We start from the raw sequence: 18,712 nt of genomic DNA on the forward strand, positions 1-18,712 counted from the left end.
ATAGTATTCAGAGAAAACCGAGGAGCCTAGGGGTTGTGCAGGAAAACAGGGAGGGTAGCAATGAAGTCTGAGAGGAAGGGGAAAGGTGGGTCAACTTCAAACCCATTGTAAAGAACATGTCTTCTAATCTGAGTTGAATGGGGGAAGCTGCTGGGACAGGTTGAGCAAAGAACTGAAGGGAAGTGGCTCAGATTTTAGTAAGATCACTCAGACAGCTATGTTGAAAGAGGACTAAAAGGAAAGGGGGATCCAGAAGTGGAAATCCAGAAACGGGGATGAGAGACCAGTCTCTGAAACCTGGGATCCGGAATTGGAGATCCAGAGGCAGGAATGAGGGGCCATGATCAGAAAACAGGAGTCCAGAAGCCTTAAGGCAGAAGCCAGGGGGATGTGATTAGGAAGCTAACACAATATCTCCAGTTAAAGCCAGAAGTGAGCTGATTAGGGGGAACACAGGGAAAGGTGAATGAAGCAGGAGCTGAGGATTTGCAGTGCCTTGTAGAAAAGGTTTAGAGTTGAGAATGACTGTGTGCCTCTTTTTCCACAAACTGCTGCAAGAGCAGCATTGCCGATTGCTCAAATGGAGGTTATTGAGAGAAAGAGTTCTTAAAGGGAAAGTCCTTTATTTCCTTGGGGATGCTTGTATTTTCAGAGAGTAATCATTTATCGATCACTGTGACTGCTATGCTTTTGGCCTTTTTTTTTTTTTTTTTTTTTTTTCAAATAGGCTTTTCTAAGGAATAGATTAAGTATCAAGTTGCAGGATACTCCCCATTCTATAGGATTGCAGTTCAGATACATGGGTAATAAAAGAAGCAAAAGACACAAAGTTAACTTTATTTCTGCCTTTAAATTTTCCTGGTTAAGGCATGAAGGATCTTATTGGGGTGATGGACTCATTCTAAAACTAGATGATGGTGATGGCTGCACAAGTCAGTAAATACTAAAAATCATTTAACTGTACACTTATAGATCAGTGAATTTTATGGTATAGAAATTATATTTCAATGAAGTTCTTTAAAACATTTTTCCCAGTGAGGCTCTTTTCAACATTTGGTGAGAATGAGAAAAGTCTGGAAAGATGTTGCCCCACCTTGTTAGTGATTAAGTCTACTTTAGAGATATCATAGAGCGAATGTCTACCACCTTTTGGATGATATGCTAAACTCCTGTTATTCTGGGACTCATCTTCACTTAAAATACAATGAAATCTTCCATGAATTCTGTGCAGACATTCTTGCTTTGTAAAATTGCAAGAACTGAAGTTTTGGGGTGCTCCTCACAATGAGACATATGGAAGTGTGAATTTTGGGTGTATTTGTAAGAGTGACAGAACAACATTTTAATGATAATTGCAATAGCTGCATTTTCATTCAATAAAAGTCCACTTAAATTTGGGAGATGCAGCTCCCATTCTAGATTATTAAGTTGCTCCAACGTACTAGGAAGTATCAGAACCGCTTGGCCTTCCTACTTTCAGATAGCACCCTTCATGACCCTGGTGCTGTCAAAGGATCTTTGCCCAGATCCTGAGGATCTTGTGATAGCAAGGCTCTGTAACAAATCATGGGAGCAAAACCACCTTGCTCACCTCCACTAGGCAAGAGGTGCCACTGCAACTCTTACAGGAGATTAATTCAGCATCTGTCTCCAGAGGCTGAAAACCACTTCTGTCTGATGTCTGAATTTGCAGTCTTGTTCACAGAGCACCAGCCCAGATCCTGCAGGCAACTGAACAGATGGTAACACATTTTGACAGGAACATGTCTGGATCACATTTGAACCATGAAACTCAAGGTGAAGCATTCTGAGACTTTTTGTTGACCACTATCTCCTAACCCACAATTAATTATTTATTTCACTTGCCTCTCTAAATTTTCGTATCATTTGGAGACAGAGTCCTAAGACAATATTTGATGTCTTTATTTACAATTTCACTTTAAAGCTTGCTTAGTTCATAAATTTGCCTCCCTGGGTAGGAAAAGAAAGCCCCCCTCCTTTATTTTATTTTTTTAAGAAGCTTTTAAATGTAAAGGGTTACATTATTCATTAATGTCACAATAAATAAATTTATTTAAAATAAAATAAAGTAAATTTAGATTCTGTGTAAGACGATAACTCGTGATTAGTAAGAGAAAAACACAACTAATCTGTATTTATGAAACCAGATCCTTATAATTAGTCAAGTAGATGTCTAATTAATTTGGAAGGCACACAGCCATTGGACACAACTAGAAAAAGTAACCTGAAGATATTATTAATAGCTGGTCAAATTATGTCCTTCAACCAGCACAGATTAAACTAACCACAAATGTAACACACTGTTCATCTGATTCCACAGAGGTTTTAAAATATCAATGCAGTCAGAACTTAACAAAATTATAGCGATGATTAAATGACTCCAGAGGGGTTTAAATTCTAGATGTTATGAAGCAAAGGTAGGAGTTAAATTCATTGTCAACTTAAAATCATTTCAAGAAAGGCTATTTTGTCTAGAATAGCTAAAACTCAGGCTTTCTCTTTGAAGATCATTAAATGGTGCTTGATACAGAATACATTTAAGCAAAAACTAAACAGATGTTGATAATGAAAATGCCCCACCACTTCAAAGTTGAAAAAAACTCCCTTACATTATCTTCTATAATATATTGCAGGTAAAATTCCAATTTTGTCCTTAACCATAAATGTACACAGTACCTTCAAACACATCTGCTCCCATTCTCTAAAACAGCAAAGCCACCTGTTAACTAACCATAAATATGAACATGGAGACAGTGAATCTGCATTCCATGTGTGCCTGGGAGCAAAGTGAGTATTCCGTGTCTGGGAAGAAAAGGAAGGCTGACCTTTGGAAGAACGGAAGTGTTTGCTGGGGGCAGTGAAGCCTCGAGTTCCGTGCACATTCACAGCCGCCACTCGAAACTGGTACCATCGGCTGGGTCTTATGTCAGTCAGTTGAACTCGCTCGTCTGTGGTCTGAGGGGACATGTCACAGAGTACAGGGAACATGTCAATTTTTATTCTGACATGTTGGTTGGATCTGTTTAAAAAAATATACTAACCCATCACCCGGTGCAACTCAGGCTATCTTCCTTCTGATAAGAGGGGCTTATCATGGTCAGTTATGAAGAGAGCTGTCAGGGATCGAAGAATCACTGATATTTCACCCCAAAGAATTAAACATTTCTTGAAGTCAAAATCTTATGACAAGAGCTTGGGCTATTTTTAAATCTGGTGAGTAATTACAGCATTTGAGATATTCAGTCAATAGGGAATATGTATAGTAATCATTACATTACAGACAAGAAGATGAAATAATCTTCAGATTGTAGAAATAAAATATCTTTTTAACTCACATGCCAAATATAACTGTAAAAATAGGTGTAACAATCCACACGCTTAAAGATCACTAACAATTTCTGGAAGTAAATGATAATGCAAGCCACTGTTTAAACAAACTTTTGAGTATATCACATAACATCTGTGAAGATCCAGTCCTTATCTTAAAGGGTGAGATGTGTTAGCATATAATTGTTCAATAAAATGCCCAAAGGAAAAAAACAGACACTGGGGAAGATCAGAAGGTTTTGCTGGCTCTAGTGCTACAATTTTAAGATTTCAAATAACTTTAACAGTCTTCATACTATATACCTGCTTTCAGCAAAGTTCTGTGTTTTGTTTCCATTGGTAGATCTGAAAACCTGTGCCTTGAATTCCAAGAAATAACCACCTACAGTCTATTCCCTCATCTACACCAGGTGCTGAACCCAACTTGGATCTGTGGATGAAACTAGTGAGATAGGACTGGATTTGAACACTACTAAACTTCAGTTTATAATAACTGATGTTATAATAACCTCAGCTTATAATAACTTAATGTGAAAATGGCTGTCATGTTTACATCAATATCTAAAGGAAGCTAAACATTTATGAGATCAAAGGAAGAATATGAACGTGTAAATATAGCTTTCTACCTGATTTGGCAGACTTTGAGAAAACACTTTCAACTTTATCTTTTAGAGTTTCAGCTGTGCACTTAAAAAGCTTAAAGTCAGCATGGCATCCACAGCGTTTAGCAGAGAAGGAAGTATTACATGTAGCATTAACAGGAAAATATAATACCAACAACAAGAAAAGAGCTTTTCACTTTCCAAGAATATTCTGGAGATAAAAGAGATGATCTTATTGTCAGTTACCTTCATAAATCTTTAAGTAATTTAGAAAAATTACAAATGAATCTGTACCATGATTTATGAAAGCATGCCATGCAAATCAAATGGAATTTCAGGCTGTATTCTGAGTAGCTTTATGTTTTACTGAAGCAAACTTTTTAAAATATAAAATAGGTATAGAATAGAATTGCTAAATTTATTTGACCAGTTTTGTTTTCCTTATTTAGTGTTGTTGTTGTGTTTTTATAACAGCCTTCTTATTTATTTTGGGGTCATTACATTATTTATTTTAGTATAGTATTTAACCCCTTTGAGATACTACTATTTAGAAAATATTCTTCGGCCGGGCGCGGTGGCTCAAGCCTGTAATCCCAGCACTTTGGGAGGCCGAGGCGGGTGGATCACGAGGTCGAGAGATCGAGACCATCCTGGTCAACATGGTGAAACCCCGTCTCTAATAAAAATACAAAAAATTAGCTGGGCATGTTGGCGCGTGCCTGTAATCCCAGCTACTCAGGAGGCTGAGGCAGGAGAATTGCTTGAACCCGGGAGGCGGAGGTTGCGATGAGCCGAGATTGCGCCATTGCACTCCAGCCTGGGTAACAAGAGCGAAACTCCGTCTCAAAAAAAAAAAAAAAGAAAATATTCTTCTTCCAAACACCCAAATATTGACATTTATTTTATATTTACTGAAAAAAAAAATAGGAATCTAGTCCTTGGAAAAAATGATCTAATCAACTTAAAGTGAGAATTTTTCCCATAGACATAAATGTGAAGAAGGCATTTTAGTTACCTAAAGGCATGAAACAGTTTCACATTCAGAATCTGTTACTTTTTATATCCATGTAGGGGTTTTTTGTTGTTTGTATGGGGTAGCAGCTGGTAGTGCATTTAACAGCTCTTAAAAAGAAAGAAAATATTTTGCTTTTCTCATCAACAAGACAGAATAGGAGGAAGCACTCTCTGGGAGTGTTGCCATGCAGGTGGTATATCAGTTTTTAAGTTGACTAAGACAAAGAAGAAAGCACTTAGTGAAGATTTATGGGCTGCTGGTTATGCCCCACTAAGCAATTTTGTGATACAAATCTTACTCCTTGCTCCTAAAGTCTGAGGGTGGAATAAAGGTGGAAATGCAGGAGAAACAGAAGAGAAGGCATTGACATTTAAGATTATTAAATGTCAAATTCATCCTCATGATGTTGCATTTCCCTTACTGCAGTTGGCTTTGAGTTTAGCTGAGGGAAATGTGGTTCTTACAGAAAATACATGTGAATGATCAGGTTACAAAATTATCTCCCTTCCATGTGTATTTGAACAAATTAAGTCAATGGTCGAGTTTCTGAGCACATTGATTTATATCTATGAAACTCATCCTCTCTTTAGCAGACCCCTATAATGTTCATTCCATATCTGAGTAATTTCTGTAGTCAAGCTATTTTGAGGCATAGCAAGTTAACTTTATGTGTGTAGGTGTGTAGTAGACACTATCTCCAGGATGAAAATCAATGTGTATATGAAGCTCTTACCTGGGCCACAGTCTGCCAATGAGTGGCATCGTCTTCGCTAGGATGGATTCCATAATTCCATCTTCTTTGTACCACATAGATCACAGGCTCAATAGAAATATTGAATTTCGAGGACCACTTAACCTCCAGGTGTCCAGACTGCAGTTCTGTAAATCGTAACTCTTTTCTGGGCTTCAGGGGGACACCTGAAACAGGACCGTGTCAATTAAAACAATCTGTGTGTGACTCAAATTGAAGTAAAAGTTCAGGAAGAACAAGTATGGAAGAGATGAATCTGATCTGATGACAACTGAGATTTCCTTTCGTAAAAGTGGCCTTTCCATACAGGGTTTCACATCTGAAATCTTGTGACACTCAGTTTAGCCATTTCTTTTCTTTTCTTTTTTTTTTTTTTTTTTTTTTTTTGACAGTCTAAATTGATTCCTTATTCTGGACAAGTGGCGTATTCCCTAGTAATCTCTAGAGCAATCATTTCATGTGCATTCTTCTGAATAAATCATGTTACGAGGTTGTTTCACTTGAGGTTAACATGGAATTCACACTAGGAGATCATTATAAAGCGTTTCAAGTAATTTCTCCATTTTTTAACATGCTCTGTGTCTATTGATATATTCTAAGGTCATTATAACATGGTTTCCAGATTTTATCTTCCTTCTTTCTCAGGGAGTTTTCCATTTAAGGAAGAAAAACACTGCAAAGCAAAATCTCTTCATGTGAAATCTCCTAAAAGAGTGATTTCCAAAGTTCAAGTCTTTTGGATTCCACAATCGATTGCTCAAGCACTTCCCTATAGTCTTGACGGTTAAACATTGAAAAATAATGAATTTATAATGTTTGGTTTTGGCATGAGTGAGTGCACTGCTTCAAAAGTTTCTCACAGGTGTTTCATTTTAAAGTAGTTAATCATTCTGATTTCTTTCTCGCCTTCTGTACATACAAGTTGTCTGGCAACTGATGTACTGAAGAACCACAGTTCAAAACAGCAGGCATTTCAGAAAGGGAATTTGTAAAGGTATTTGTAATACTAATAGAATATGCAAAACGAACTGAATCAGAATCTATGGCACCATGATGGTGAGTTCCATTAATACCTAGAACACCAATTACCATTAATATCATTTTCTGTCCACAATGGTCATTTGCTGAAAGCACTGAAAACTCTCATTTGAGAGGCTAGTTAAGAATGCTCGATTTCTTCTTCCATTTTGTAAGTTTAAACACAGAATAAACTGGAAAATGTGCAAACACCAAATGAAAATATGGTTTGATTCACGTTGGTGACATGGCTGAGTTTCAACTCCTATTTCATTTTGATCATAATTCATGATAAGTCTTGTTTAAGAAAAAAATAAAGTCATCAAAGATTTGGGTGGATGAATTGAATAATTCTTAAAAAGCATATTTATATATGGTGAAAAGTCATTGATAAAAAAAACTATTTTCTAGAGAAAATGTTTATCGTTCCTATTGCATTCTCCTTTCTTATTACTGATGGGTCATGGCTGAGTAGTGACCTTTAGTTTACAATAAATTTGTCTCACCTGATCCTTACTGTGAGTTTGTGAAGTGGTTAAAGTGTTAATAATCTACATGTTGAATGGGAGATAACTGAGTCTAAGGAATATTAAATTAATTGCCTGGGGCAACGATCTGATCTCAGGTTTCTCTCTGAATTATCTGCGTCTTTCTACATTTCATACTAGAAAAGGCCACATAGAGAGATAGAGCAAAGAGGTGGTTTTGATAAATATGCAAATTCCTTGGACATTCTTATTTTAAGATCCTCAGCTTTCACGGTGGATCTGGAGCTTCACCAAGTCAGTCTTTGACTCCTGTTCTGTCATGACATGCATTTCATTCAAGCTTGTATCCTACACTTTTCTTCTCAGTGCATAGCCATAGCAATGCAGGTACCTTAACTTTGATGATTAGCATATTGCTGCTAAGTAAATGTTTCTCCAGTCTGTCTCTAATCCCTAGCTAAGCTGTAGACCATCTTTTCCACCTGCCGGCTGAATGTCTCTGTCTCAGATATGTCCCTTCTCCTGGAATATCTGTCTTTATGACAACTTTATTCTTTAGGATGTCTGGGGGATCTTAGAACCTTTTTGATTTGTTCTTACAGCTAACAACATAGTGTCTTATTGCATAGTACATTTTCAAGAATTCTCAAATCATTCTGTCTCCATGACGGCCACCCAACTTTACTCCCTTCCTTGTTCCCACCTTCCCAACAGCCTATCAACCTATTTCCCTGCACCTCAATCTATTTTTCTAATGTCCCCTTACTGGTATTTTATGATTATTTTTCTAAAGTAGAAGTGAAGTTCTCTCCTTCAGCTTCCCAAACTCTTTAATTGCATACTATTCTCTATAGAATAAGGGAAACATCTTGGCATCCCCTTCAAGGCACTCATCTTCATAATTGGCTACCATTTATTTATCAGTCTATCTCCTGGTGTATCTTTAATTTTTGTCACAGATATTATCTTTAAGCCCAGCTTTCCTAGAAACACACTGCCAGGTACCTCATAATACCATGGCCTGTTTGTTTTTTTTTTTCACTCTGAAATGTCTTGCTCCACCTTCTGCCTTCTAACTGTAGACCCTTGAATATATCCAGGCTTGGACCAAATGCCACCCCTCTGTGACACTTCCCCTAAATTTCTCAATTGGAAATAAAGGCTTTATTCTTCTGCCCCCCTTCAATGTTGAACCTGTAACTGTCAAGACATGCATTTAACTGCCTCTTGCTGCAGCAAACTCATTTAATGATGCCTGTCTTCCCACTAAGACACAGCCCCCTGAGGTCAAAAACCATGTCTCCTTCATTCCCACATCTCACAATGTCCCAGAAGAGAACATTCTGCAATAGCAAATGTTTAATGAACAGTCCATGTTTGCTGAACGAATAGCCAAACCCATTTTCTTATTCTTCACTCAGGAATGTGTCTGTGGAAATAAGAGAATAGTGCAACATTTATGAAGACCATTGCAACAATGGTAATCCCTACTCTGCTTGAAAGTCACTTAGGTTTGGGTGCAGATTTATCATAGGTATTCTGTGCTACCGTCTTTATAATATACTGTTTCAAGGAACTCACATCTCTTTTCCAGCATGGTTCTATTACTCACATGTACATTCACTCTATTTTTCAAAAAGATAAATACCAGAAAATCAGAAAATAAAGCAATGCCAAAATGTTTACAAGATAGAACATTTTTATTACATTGGCCATAGGACTTTCCCATTAAAAAAAAAAAAAGACCAATTCCTGATTGGATAGAAATGCTAAGGTTAACTGATTTTAATAGAAGTAGCTCTCTGTGTTTTCTGTCAAGAAAAAGTCACCAAAATTTGTTCAGAGGGATGAAAAACCTATCTCAACAAAGCGATCATTTAGTATCATTCTTGCATTGAAGGTTGGCCTGCAGATGCCAGACAAATAGTTTGACTGAAGGGGATAAGGCGAGAGAGAGTAGTGGCAGAGAACATTTCCTGATTTACTTGATTCCTTGGTGCACAGTAAAAAAAAAAAGATGACCAGTTCTTCATACAGCACATTCTCTGAGACTTCTGAATCTACCTTTCTCTTTGGCTCTCCAATGTGTAATCCTCTAGAGTAAATACAGCTACAGTAAATAGCCTCCGAAGTAACCTGAACTCACCAGAAGCCAATCCAAGCAGCCCAATCCCCTTGCTGTAAGGTTTTAATCTTGAATAGCATTCAAGGACCAACAGCCTTAATCAAATGTAATGAGCATCAGGGCGATGTCAGTTCAAATTTCTTCATTTAAAAATCTCTTTAATTATGATGAAGCATGACCCCACAATTTGCATGTTAAGAAATGGTCCATCTGCTTTCCATTAAGGTCAGTTGGCTCTTTTGATTGGAAGTAACTCCAGCGCTCTGCTGTAATTGCGTGCAGATGGGCCTCATCCCCCCTCAAGACCTTGAGCCCTCACTGCTGGTGCGCACAGTCCTCACTGGCTGAACCAGCATCCCAACTGTATAACCAGATGTGTAGACTGAATCTCTTCTCAATGTGTTTTCTTTTATGTAAATGATTAGCATTTTTCTCTTTAAAATTATTTTTGAACAAATTAGTCATCTGAAATCTAAATGACTCTGTTGAAAAAATTTACAAATGTTATCATATGGCACCCTGCAATATGTGATGTCCACCTTTTTCCTTTAAAATGCAAGAAATATTCTGCTGAAATCAAAAGAACAGAAACCCAATACTTCTTAAAAATGTTGAAAATATATGGATAGAAAAATCAATTAGGATAAGCAATCCACAGTTGCATACTAATTGTGATATTTTATTATTACTATTAATTTCTTATGAATCTAAATGATATAAAATGTAGCAAGATGTATTGTTCTAGTGATTAATCAATACTTGATATCTCTCATAAAGGTAATTAGAACTCTGGAATTCATATTTACATCACATTAAGGCATTGGGCCACTGGATTCAAAATGTTGAAAATTTACTTGTGAGAAGTTGCATATATCTATTTCCAGAGGTCTGAAGTTTAAATATTTTATATATGAATTCTTCATGGAAATATTAAATCCACTCTATGATAAGGTCATTTTGAAAGAAACAGATTGACATACAATTCATTCTTGGTTTATCCTAGCAAAGGGAAACTTAGATAACCGCAAGCCACAAATTAGTCTGAATCTTTATGTTTGTAAAATTTTTAAACTTTTCTTTCTCCCTGCCCCAAACATTTTTGCTACAGTTGGAAGCCAAGAGAGGCAGTAGGATTTGGCAGCAAAATAGTAAAACATATCACCCTCTGGAGGAAAGATTGTCTCACCAAGCCATGAAATAGACTTACTATAAAAAGGAAAAAGGAAGTGCCCACAAATGCACTCATTTGTGTTCTACCTATAGAAGATAAGCCTTTTAAACTTTCTACAACTATATGAAGGTTTGCATTTCATAGATCTAACACCAGCAGGCATCTCCAATCATGTTAATATTTCCAAGCCTTCTACTTTAATGCTAATACTTTTATCAAAAGAAAGGATTTCTGCTATTTGTTTTAAACTATAACATTAGTCTATGAAGGTTAACTTACTTCCAGGCATCAGTTAAGTGAAGTTCTTACAGCATGGCCCAAATTCAGTGATCAAATATAATAGATAATTTTGTTGGTCATCTTTTCAAGACAACCACTGCTTTTAAAAACTCAAGTGATCAGTATATAAAGCTCTTGAAACTATAAAATCAGTACTTTCCATCTTCCCTTCCACAAACAAAGCAGACCGAACAGAATGTATGGGTTTTTATAATTTTAAAATATTTAAAAAATTAGTAAGTAATAAAATGAAACATAGTACAGAGGTTGGTAAATGTCAATATATTTAAAGGTTAGGAAAACAATTTGCCCACTTAAAGAGTATTGTGTGCATGACAATCTCAGTAATAAACAACTAGACCATTAGGGGGTTGGTGTCACATGGATCCTTGCATCCCAATGCCCACTACAATGACAGCAAATAGTAGGCACTCCATAAATGTGTATTCAACTGAAAAGTGTCAATATTTCTCCGTCTAAGTGACATCAACCCTTTTAAAGGTAAACTGGGGGAAAAGGTTAAGAAAATGTTATTTTGGATTTCCAAACAGCACTATGCAAAACACTTAAACACACAGATAATTAATGAATGCGGAACTACAGGTTTTCAATATTTGTCCCATAGGATTTGGTTTTCCATATAGCACACTCTGTATCTAGTTTTAAACACTTCATCTCTACAATGTAAAACAATCCCATGTTATTCATTAGCCTAAAATAGTTGATAGTTGTGATTTTGTTAGATTAAAAATATTCTATATTGACAAATCTTTTAGTTGGCCAATTAGATAAACAGATAGATAATAGATATAGATATATTTTGGGGAGGGTATCACTCTGTTGCCCAGGCTGGAGTACAGTGGCATGATCATGGCTCACTGTAACCTTGAATTCCTATGCTCAAGTGATCCTCCCATGTCAGCCTCCCATGTAGCTATGACTATGGGCATATGCCACTATGCCTGGCTAATTTTATTATGTTTGTAGAAATGGGGATATCTTGCCATCTTGCCCAGGCTACTCTTGAACTCCTGCCTCAGCCTCCCAAAGTGCCAGGATTAAAGGGATGAGCCACTGTGCCAGGCCTTAGTTAGCCTATTACATAATAACACAATGATGCCCAGTGAGTGTTTCCAATAGGGTTTCATACATTTAAAATAAAAATGACAGGAGAGCTAGCCCAGGTGGGAGCAGAGGTTAGATCTATTTCTGCTACCTACTACCAAATCACTTAGGCATGGCCTGCAACCTCAGTTTCAGCAGTTGTCAACTGAGAGCAGGACTAGTTAATATCGACCCACCATGACTCCCATTCTTATTAAGGAAAACAAATACACAGACCTACCAGAGATAGAGAGAGGGAGGCAACATTATTTCACATTAGTTTGTTTGGAGCAATAAGAAAACAACTTGAAGGTAGGAAAGACAGTGATCACGAGTATCCTAAGATTACAATGTTGCTTTGTGCACTCTTTGGGCACATGGTTTTCTCCTCACAAAGCCAAGGGATGGGTTGGAACGAACCTGGGGACATCAGCCCTTCTCCTCTTTTGAGGGTGAAGAAGCAGCTGGGCTCTGGGTTGGGAATGCCAACAGGGACTTCAAGTGGCTCACTAGCTCAGAGAGTGAAGGAGGTGCTACAGGCTTTATTTGCCTCCCTTTTACACACACTAACATATTCAGAGGCACCGTCAAAGCTCTCAGGACATGAAAAGTAGCCTTCCTTGAGGGACTACTGAAGAAAGCAAGAAAAAATACCTACCTGCACATATATATCTTTTTTTGTGTGAAATAACAATCTATTAACTTGACTGTCTTCATCACATAAAAGTCATTGTCAGGTCAACAGAATCTGTGTATTCTATTTGTAGTTGATTCCCATTGATTCTCTCTCCACAAAAATGTAAGTTAAGAGCTAATTTGTAGTAGAAGAGTGACTTCAGTACTTTAACAAAAGTCCATCTGATTTTGTTAAATGTACTTTTATATTGAAAGTGTCTTTTCATAATTAATCATTTATTCTGGCCCTTTTTACAATATTCCCCTTATTCTCAAGTGAAACAGGCATATTTGAAATTCATACTAACTCTTCAGTCCTTTTATAAAAGTGCATATTTTAATTTATATTATCTCTTTAAAACACTATGGGTTTTACAACTGGGTTTAAAGAGACCATTCCAAAAGCATTCTATTTTTATGGTGAATGCTACTCATACATAGCATATGATCTTTAATGACAGATAAAATTTCATAATGATAGATGCTTTAGAAGTTAGATGGTTTTAAATTTTGCAAAAGTGACTTACTACAGTTTAAAATAAGAAGTATGAACACAATAAAACTTTAAATTATTAAAAAGGTAAGAAGAGAAAAGCAGTGATTATTTTGAATGTGAGACATAGTACTGAATTGGCTTGTTTCCAATGACAAAGAAAAAACCTGATTGAATTACACAGATTTCAGAGGAACGTATTCCCAAGTGGGAGCTAAAGGAAGATGGGACAGATAACTGACTTCTGGGAGATATGAATTGTTATGAGTGTTAGAGTAACATGCACTTCCAAAAATAGGCAGCCAGCACATAACTCAAAACTGGCATTCATAGTGAATACTGCTTTATGTACGTTTTTTTTTTTAAGTACCAGTATTTAGAAACTATGGATTTGGCATGTGTGTGTGAGAGACACACAGAGAGAAAGACATCTATTACTCTCTGTACTTTAATGAATACTGCCTACTGACTGACTCTATATTCGGGGTCCCCAGCCCCCAGGCCACCGACTGGTACCAGTCTGTGGCCTGTTAGGAACCGGGTCACACAGCAGGAGGTGAGTGGTGGGTGAGTGAGCAAAGCTTCATCTGTATTTACAGCCACTCCTCATCACTCATATTACCACCGAACCTCCTGTCAGATCATCAGCAGCTTTAGATTCTCACAGGAGTGTGAACCCTATTGTGGACTGCACATGTGAGGCATCTAGGTTGTGTGCTCCTTATGAGAATCCAATGCCTGATGATCTGTCATTGTCTCCCATAACCACTATATGGGACAATCTAGTTGCAGCAAAACAAGCCCAGAGCTCCCATGGATTCTACATAATAGTGAGTTGCATAATTATTTGATTAAATATTACAAAGTAAGCATAATAGAAATAAAGTACACAATAAATGTAATGTACTTGAATCTTCCCAAAACCAACCCCTACCCCCTACCCCGACATGGAAAAATTTTCTTCCATGAAACCAATGAAACCAATCCCTATTACCAAAAAGGTTGGGGACTACTGCTCTATATTACTCTCCTATGAAACCCCCCAATATTAACAAAATATTACGTGTTATAGCATATATTCGTGGTATTTCAAACTATACATAATACAGTAGAATCATCTTGGTTTTAAAAGCGATTAGTCCCATTTCCAGAACATGATAAGTAGCACTTGATATTAAGGAGCTAAGTGCTCTAGAAACTGCTTTTGAATATAAACTATTGCATTTGTTAAACTATTTGATAAACTGAACCTCCCTGTTTTGAAGAAGGCAAATCCTTTGTCTAGAATCTCAAGATACTAATCAAAGTATTTAAGATCTGTACAATGACACTAATGTTCTTAGATTATATCAGCAGAAAATGCACAATACCAGTATATTTATTATGCATTTTTCAAGTGTGTTTCATCTCCCAGCCAATTTTCCAAGGATTTAAGTCAATTTATTCCAATGTACCTAGCAGAGCTTACTTGAATCAGTCTGACGGGAGAAAAAGACAAAAATATTCCTGAATTGTTGCTGTCTATCACATATGTCAAGTTAAAAAGAATTAATATGAATGACTTGCTCTGCCCCAAGTGGAGTTAATCTCTATGAGTCTGTGAATATGTTAAGATGTCTGTATGTGGTATAAAATACATTTTCTTAAGGTTTTATGTTTTGTAGACTTTCACACCTATAACGGACACCCTTCCCTGGGCACACATAGATTCCTGTGAGACTGAAGGTCTCTTCATACCCCCAACACTGTTCCTTACCTTTGTACAGAGTCTTGGGTACTTGGCAGGTGTGTCCACACCCATTCGAGCAACATTTCTTCACTCCAGAGCATTCATTGTCAACTTCACAGCTTTCAACGCAGGCGGCCGCAAATCCACTGGCTTTCTCGGGAGCTGGACACTCCCCCTGCTTCAGCAACAGGATGTATTTGAGGAACTCACAGCTGGTCAAGCATTCATAGCTCTTCTTGGGGAAGAGAGGCTAAGGCAAAGAAGAATTTTTAAAAATATTCCATTAAAGACACATGAAGTCTAATTTCCAAGACATCTGAAAGGCAGTTCAACATTTTTTCCCCATCAAACTTCTGCTTGAATGTTTGACAAAATGGATGTTATTTGTTTTCTTTCTACCAAAGTGACATTTTGTGCTGATTTGTCAAAGGAATGTAATCCATGAATGATGATTTTATATTGCATGCAACAGACACACACCATGTACATACGCCCACATTCACAGATCATATATTCTGTCTTGGTTCAAAGATGTTTGTCATAAAAACATTATAAATAGTTTTATAAATAGATTATAAATAGTCACAAAACCTGTTCAGTACAATTTCAGGGCCCAGTTTGGATTGTATGCATTACACATATTTTCATTTTACAACATGTCACTCTCTTTAATTTTTTCTTTCTCCTTCTTTTTTCTTCTTTTTTTTTACAGTCAAAGTCTCACTTTGTCAGCCAGTCTGGAGTGCAGTGGTGCAACTGTAGGTCACTGCACCCTTGAACTCCCAACCTGAGGCAATCCTCCTGCCTCAGCCTCCCAACTAACTACAACTACAGACACACGCCACCGTCCTTAGTTAAGTTTTATGTTTTGTAGAGAGCAACATGTCTTGCTATGTTGCCCAGGGTAGTCTTAAGTGCTGGCCTCAAGCAATCCTCCCACCCTTAGCCTCCCAAAGCACTGGGATGCAGGCATGAGTCATCACACCTGGCTATTTTTTCATATATCATAAATACTCGTCAAAATAGCAGGAGCTCTTTAAAACTTTACATTTCTCACAAAGGTAACATATTTATTGGTATTATATAGCACAGTTGTTTAAGCCTGCTAATTGAACATATTTCAATAATTTCCAGCCTTTATTTTTAATATGGAATTGTCAATGAGTTGGGCAGTAGAAGAATGTGACTCTTCTTTAAAATTTAGCCCACACCTATGTTATCTGTGACATAGTTGGGGTCTGAACAGCATCTTGCTGAGGACATTTTGGTTGAGCCCAGAATCAATGAACCATTCGTGAGAGTAGGAAGCCCTGGACTTATTAGAGGAATGCATTACGGAAGAAGCCTGAGTAATGTGAAAGAGCCATTTATCAAATGCCTCTTTTTCCATAGGAAAAAAATGGTTCAGGACAGCACTCAGTCATCCCTAAGACAGGAGCTGCAATCGGAAGATAATGGCTTTTTTCTGCCACTGAACAGAGAAGTTGCTGAGACTTCTAAAATCTGCCCCATCCAGGGAAAGAAAGGGGAAGGATGCTCTCTGTGTTCTTGTCTTCCTTTTTCCTATGGAAGAGAATGGCCAAGACATCTCCACCAGCCCCAGCCCTCCACCCAGCCCTATCCCTAACCCTCTTTTTTGCTTTATAGGAGATGCCTGAAAAGATGACCAACATAACCCTAACTTTTACCACGAGCCTCCTTTTATCCTTATGGGAGATGGTTTCCATGATAACTACTATTTAATTAAAGACATATGAAGTCTGCTTGAATGCTTGACAAAATAGATGTATTTGTTTTCTTTTCTCCTATCAAAATGCACGTTCATCTGGAATGCCCATGCGTGGTCAGGTTAAATTTCACTGTTTTTCTTTTACCTAGGGGTGGCCATGTTGTTGTGAATGGAATGTAATCAGCAAAGTTCTGTGCCGCTGTGGACCGAGGCATTTAGATGATGGGGAATGGTGCATCCATGTTCTTCCTTATTAGCTGGATGTGGGTGGTGCTACAGCTGTAGGGAGTGGTGGGGCCACAGGAGGAGAGATGCCAAAATGCTGTCTGCTCATATGAAGGAAGACACCACCCTTCTGGGAACAGCTGCCTTGATCTGCTCCATGGGCCAAAAGCAGGAATGCATGTGTCTGAACTCTTATACATGTCAAGCTCCTTTCGGCACAACTGTTCAGGCTACCTGAACCAAGGCAAAGGCCATCCAGTGAAGGGCTGCTATGGTTCCTCAATGCTGGAAGTGGAAGATGAACAAGGAGGATACTTTCTGTTTATTTGATGTCACAACGGGGTTAGGGATATAAGAAATAAATATGTTAGTTTTGGTGAACAGAAGACCAGGGGAGAATAGAAACATCATGCCACTCAATGCCAGCATGCTGTCTGATGCACCGCAGTGATCCCTAACCATAGCTCATTACTGGTAACATCTGGAAACACCTGGGTTACACCTGAACGATACCTGGAAACACTCACCTGTGTGCTGCCTTCTGCTCTTCCCTGATAACTAAATATGATTCTGTACCATCATGACACCTGGGTAACACCAGGTCATCCCTACCATTCCTGGTAATGCCTGGACAACAGCTGGAAAACACCTGGTAAGACCTGTCCATGTGTTGCTGTTGCTTCTCAATAGTGATTGAATATGGCTCCCTACCACCAGGTAAGACCTGATAAACCTGCCAGCATGCTGCTGGCTACTCCTCACTGCTAAACGAGCATGACTCTGTAGTCAGATAGGTGTCTGGTAGCACCTAGATACCCTGGAGACAGCAGGTTATCTAGGCAGGAGACAGTGAATGGTTTGGGCTATTAACCAGACAGTATTTCACACAATAGTAGGGGGATAGGCCGGGAGCAGTGGCTCACACCTGTAATCCTAGCACTTTGGGAGGCTGAGGTGGGCGGATCACCTGAGGTCAGGAGTTTGAGACCAGCCTGGCCAACATGGCAAACCCTTGTCTCTACTAAAAATACAGAAATTAGCTAGGCGTGATGGCATGAACCTGTAGTCCCAGCTACTTGGGAGGCTGAGGCAGGACAATTGGTTGAACCTGGGAGGCGGAGGTTGCAGTGAGCCGAGATCATGCCACTGCACTCCAGCCTGGCACCTGGCGATGGAGCAAGACTCTATCTCAAAAATAAATAAATAAATAAATAAAATAAAATAAATAAATAAATAAATAAAATAGTAGGGGTATGTTAATAAATAAATAAATAAAAACAAAACAAAACAAAAAAGCCTCACCATTATCAAAGTCTCTGGTGTGAGGTGTGAGGTTGGTGGGAGGAATGTCGCTCTTTTCCAAAAAGACAGATAGTTCATTAATTTTAGCCTAGGGTTCTCATGTTGATGATGACTGGAAATTCCATGAAAGACTAAAAACATAACTTCAACAAGGAATGTCCTAGTAATCCTAGGATAAACTACAATTTCAACATAAATTATTCTCCACTGTCTCACCAGGTTCTTTTCCCAAAACAATGTTGAATTAAAAGATGTGTAACAGTTAAGGTGGCAAATGTTATATTATGTGCATTTTACCACAATTAAACAAAAACACTATGAAACATACATTTTTATACCATGAGAACGTGTGCAGCATCAAATAGTATTGTTGTATAGTGACAATAATCTTTGTGATATTGTAAATTTAATGGATGACAAAGCATCAGTACTTCATTACAAGTTAAATATAATTAAATGCCTGTTCTTTTCTTAGATTAATTAACAAAAGGAAAACAGTAGAAACACTAGCTATAAAAACTATAATTTCAAGGCTTGAATTAGAATTGTAGATGTCATTAAAGTTGTATTAGTAATCATATATAAAATGTGAAAATAACATGAGTTGACTGAACTAAAATTATTTCTTAATTTAAGAACTTTAAGGTAAAACTTAGAAG

The 18,712-nt window shown here is 37.7% G+C and overlaps 1 protein-coding gene across 1 annotated transcript in view; it reads right to left on the reverse strand.

The window, feature by feature from the left end:
- ANOS1 (anosmin 1) overlaps positions 1-18,712 on the reverse strand; it is a 195,427-nt gene that overhangs the window by 47,832 nt on the left and 128,883 nt on the right. Inside the window, exons 4-6 of the mRNA XM_010336194.3 lie at positions 14,825-15,047; positions 5,699-5,883; positions 2,847-2,976 (exon numbers count right to left, since the gene is read on the reverse strand). Of these exons, the coding sequence (XP_010334496.2) occupies positions 2,847-2,976; positions 5,699-5,883; positions 14,825-15,047 (538 nt within the window). The remainder of the gene's footprint in view (positions 1-2,846; positions 2,977-5,698; positions 5,884-14,824; positions 15,048-18,712) is intronic.

The sequence above is a fragment of the Saimiri boliviensis genome, chromosome X (genome assembly GCF_048565385.1).
Source record: "Saimiri boliviensis isolate mSaiBol1 chromosome X, mSaiBol1.pri, whole genome shotgun sequence".
Classification (NCBI taxonomy): Eukaryota; Metazoa; Chordata; class Mammalia; order Primates; family Cebidae; genus Saimiri; species Saimiri boliviensis.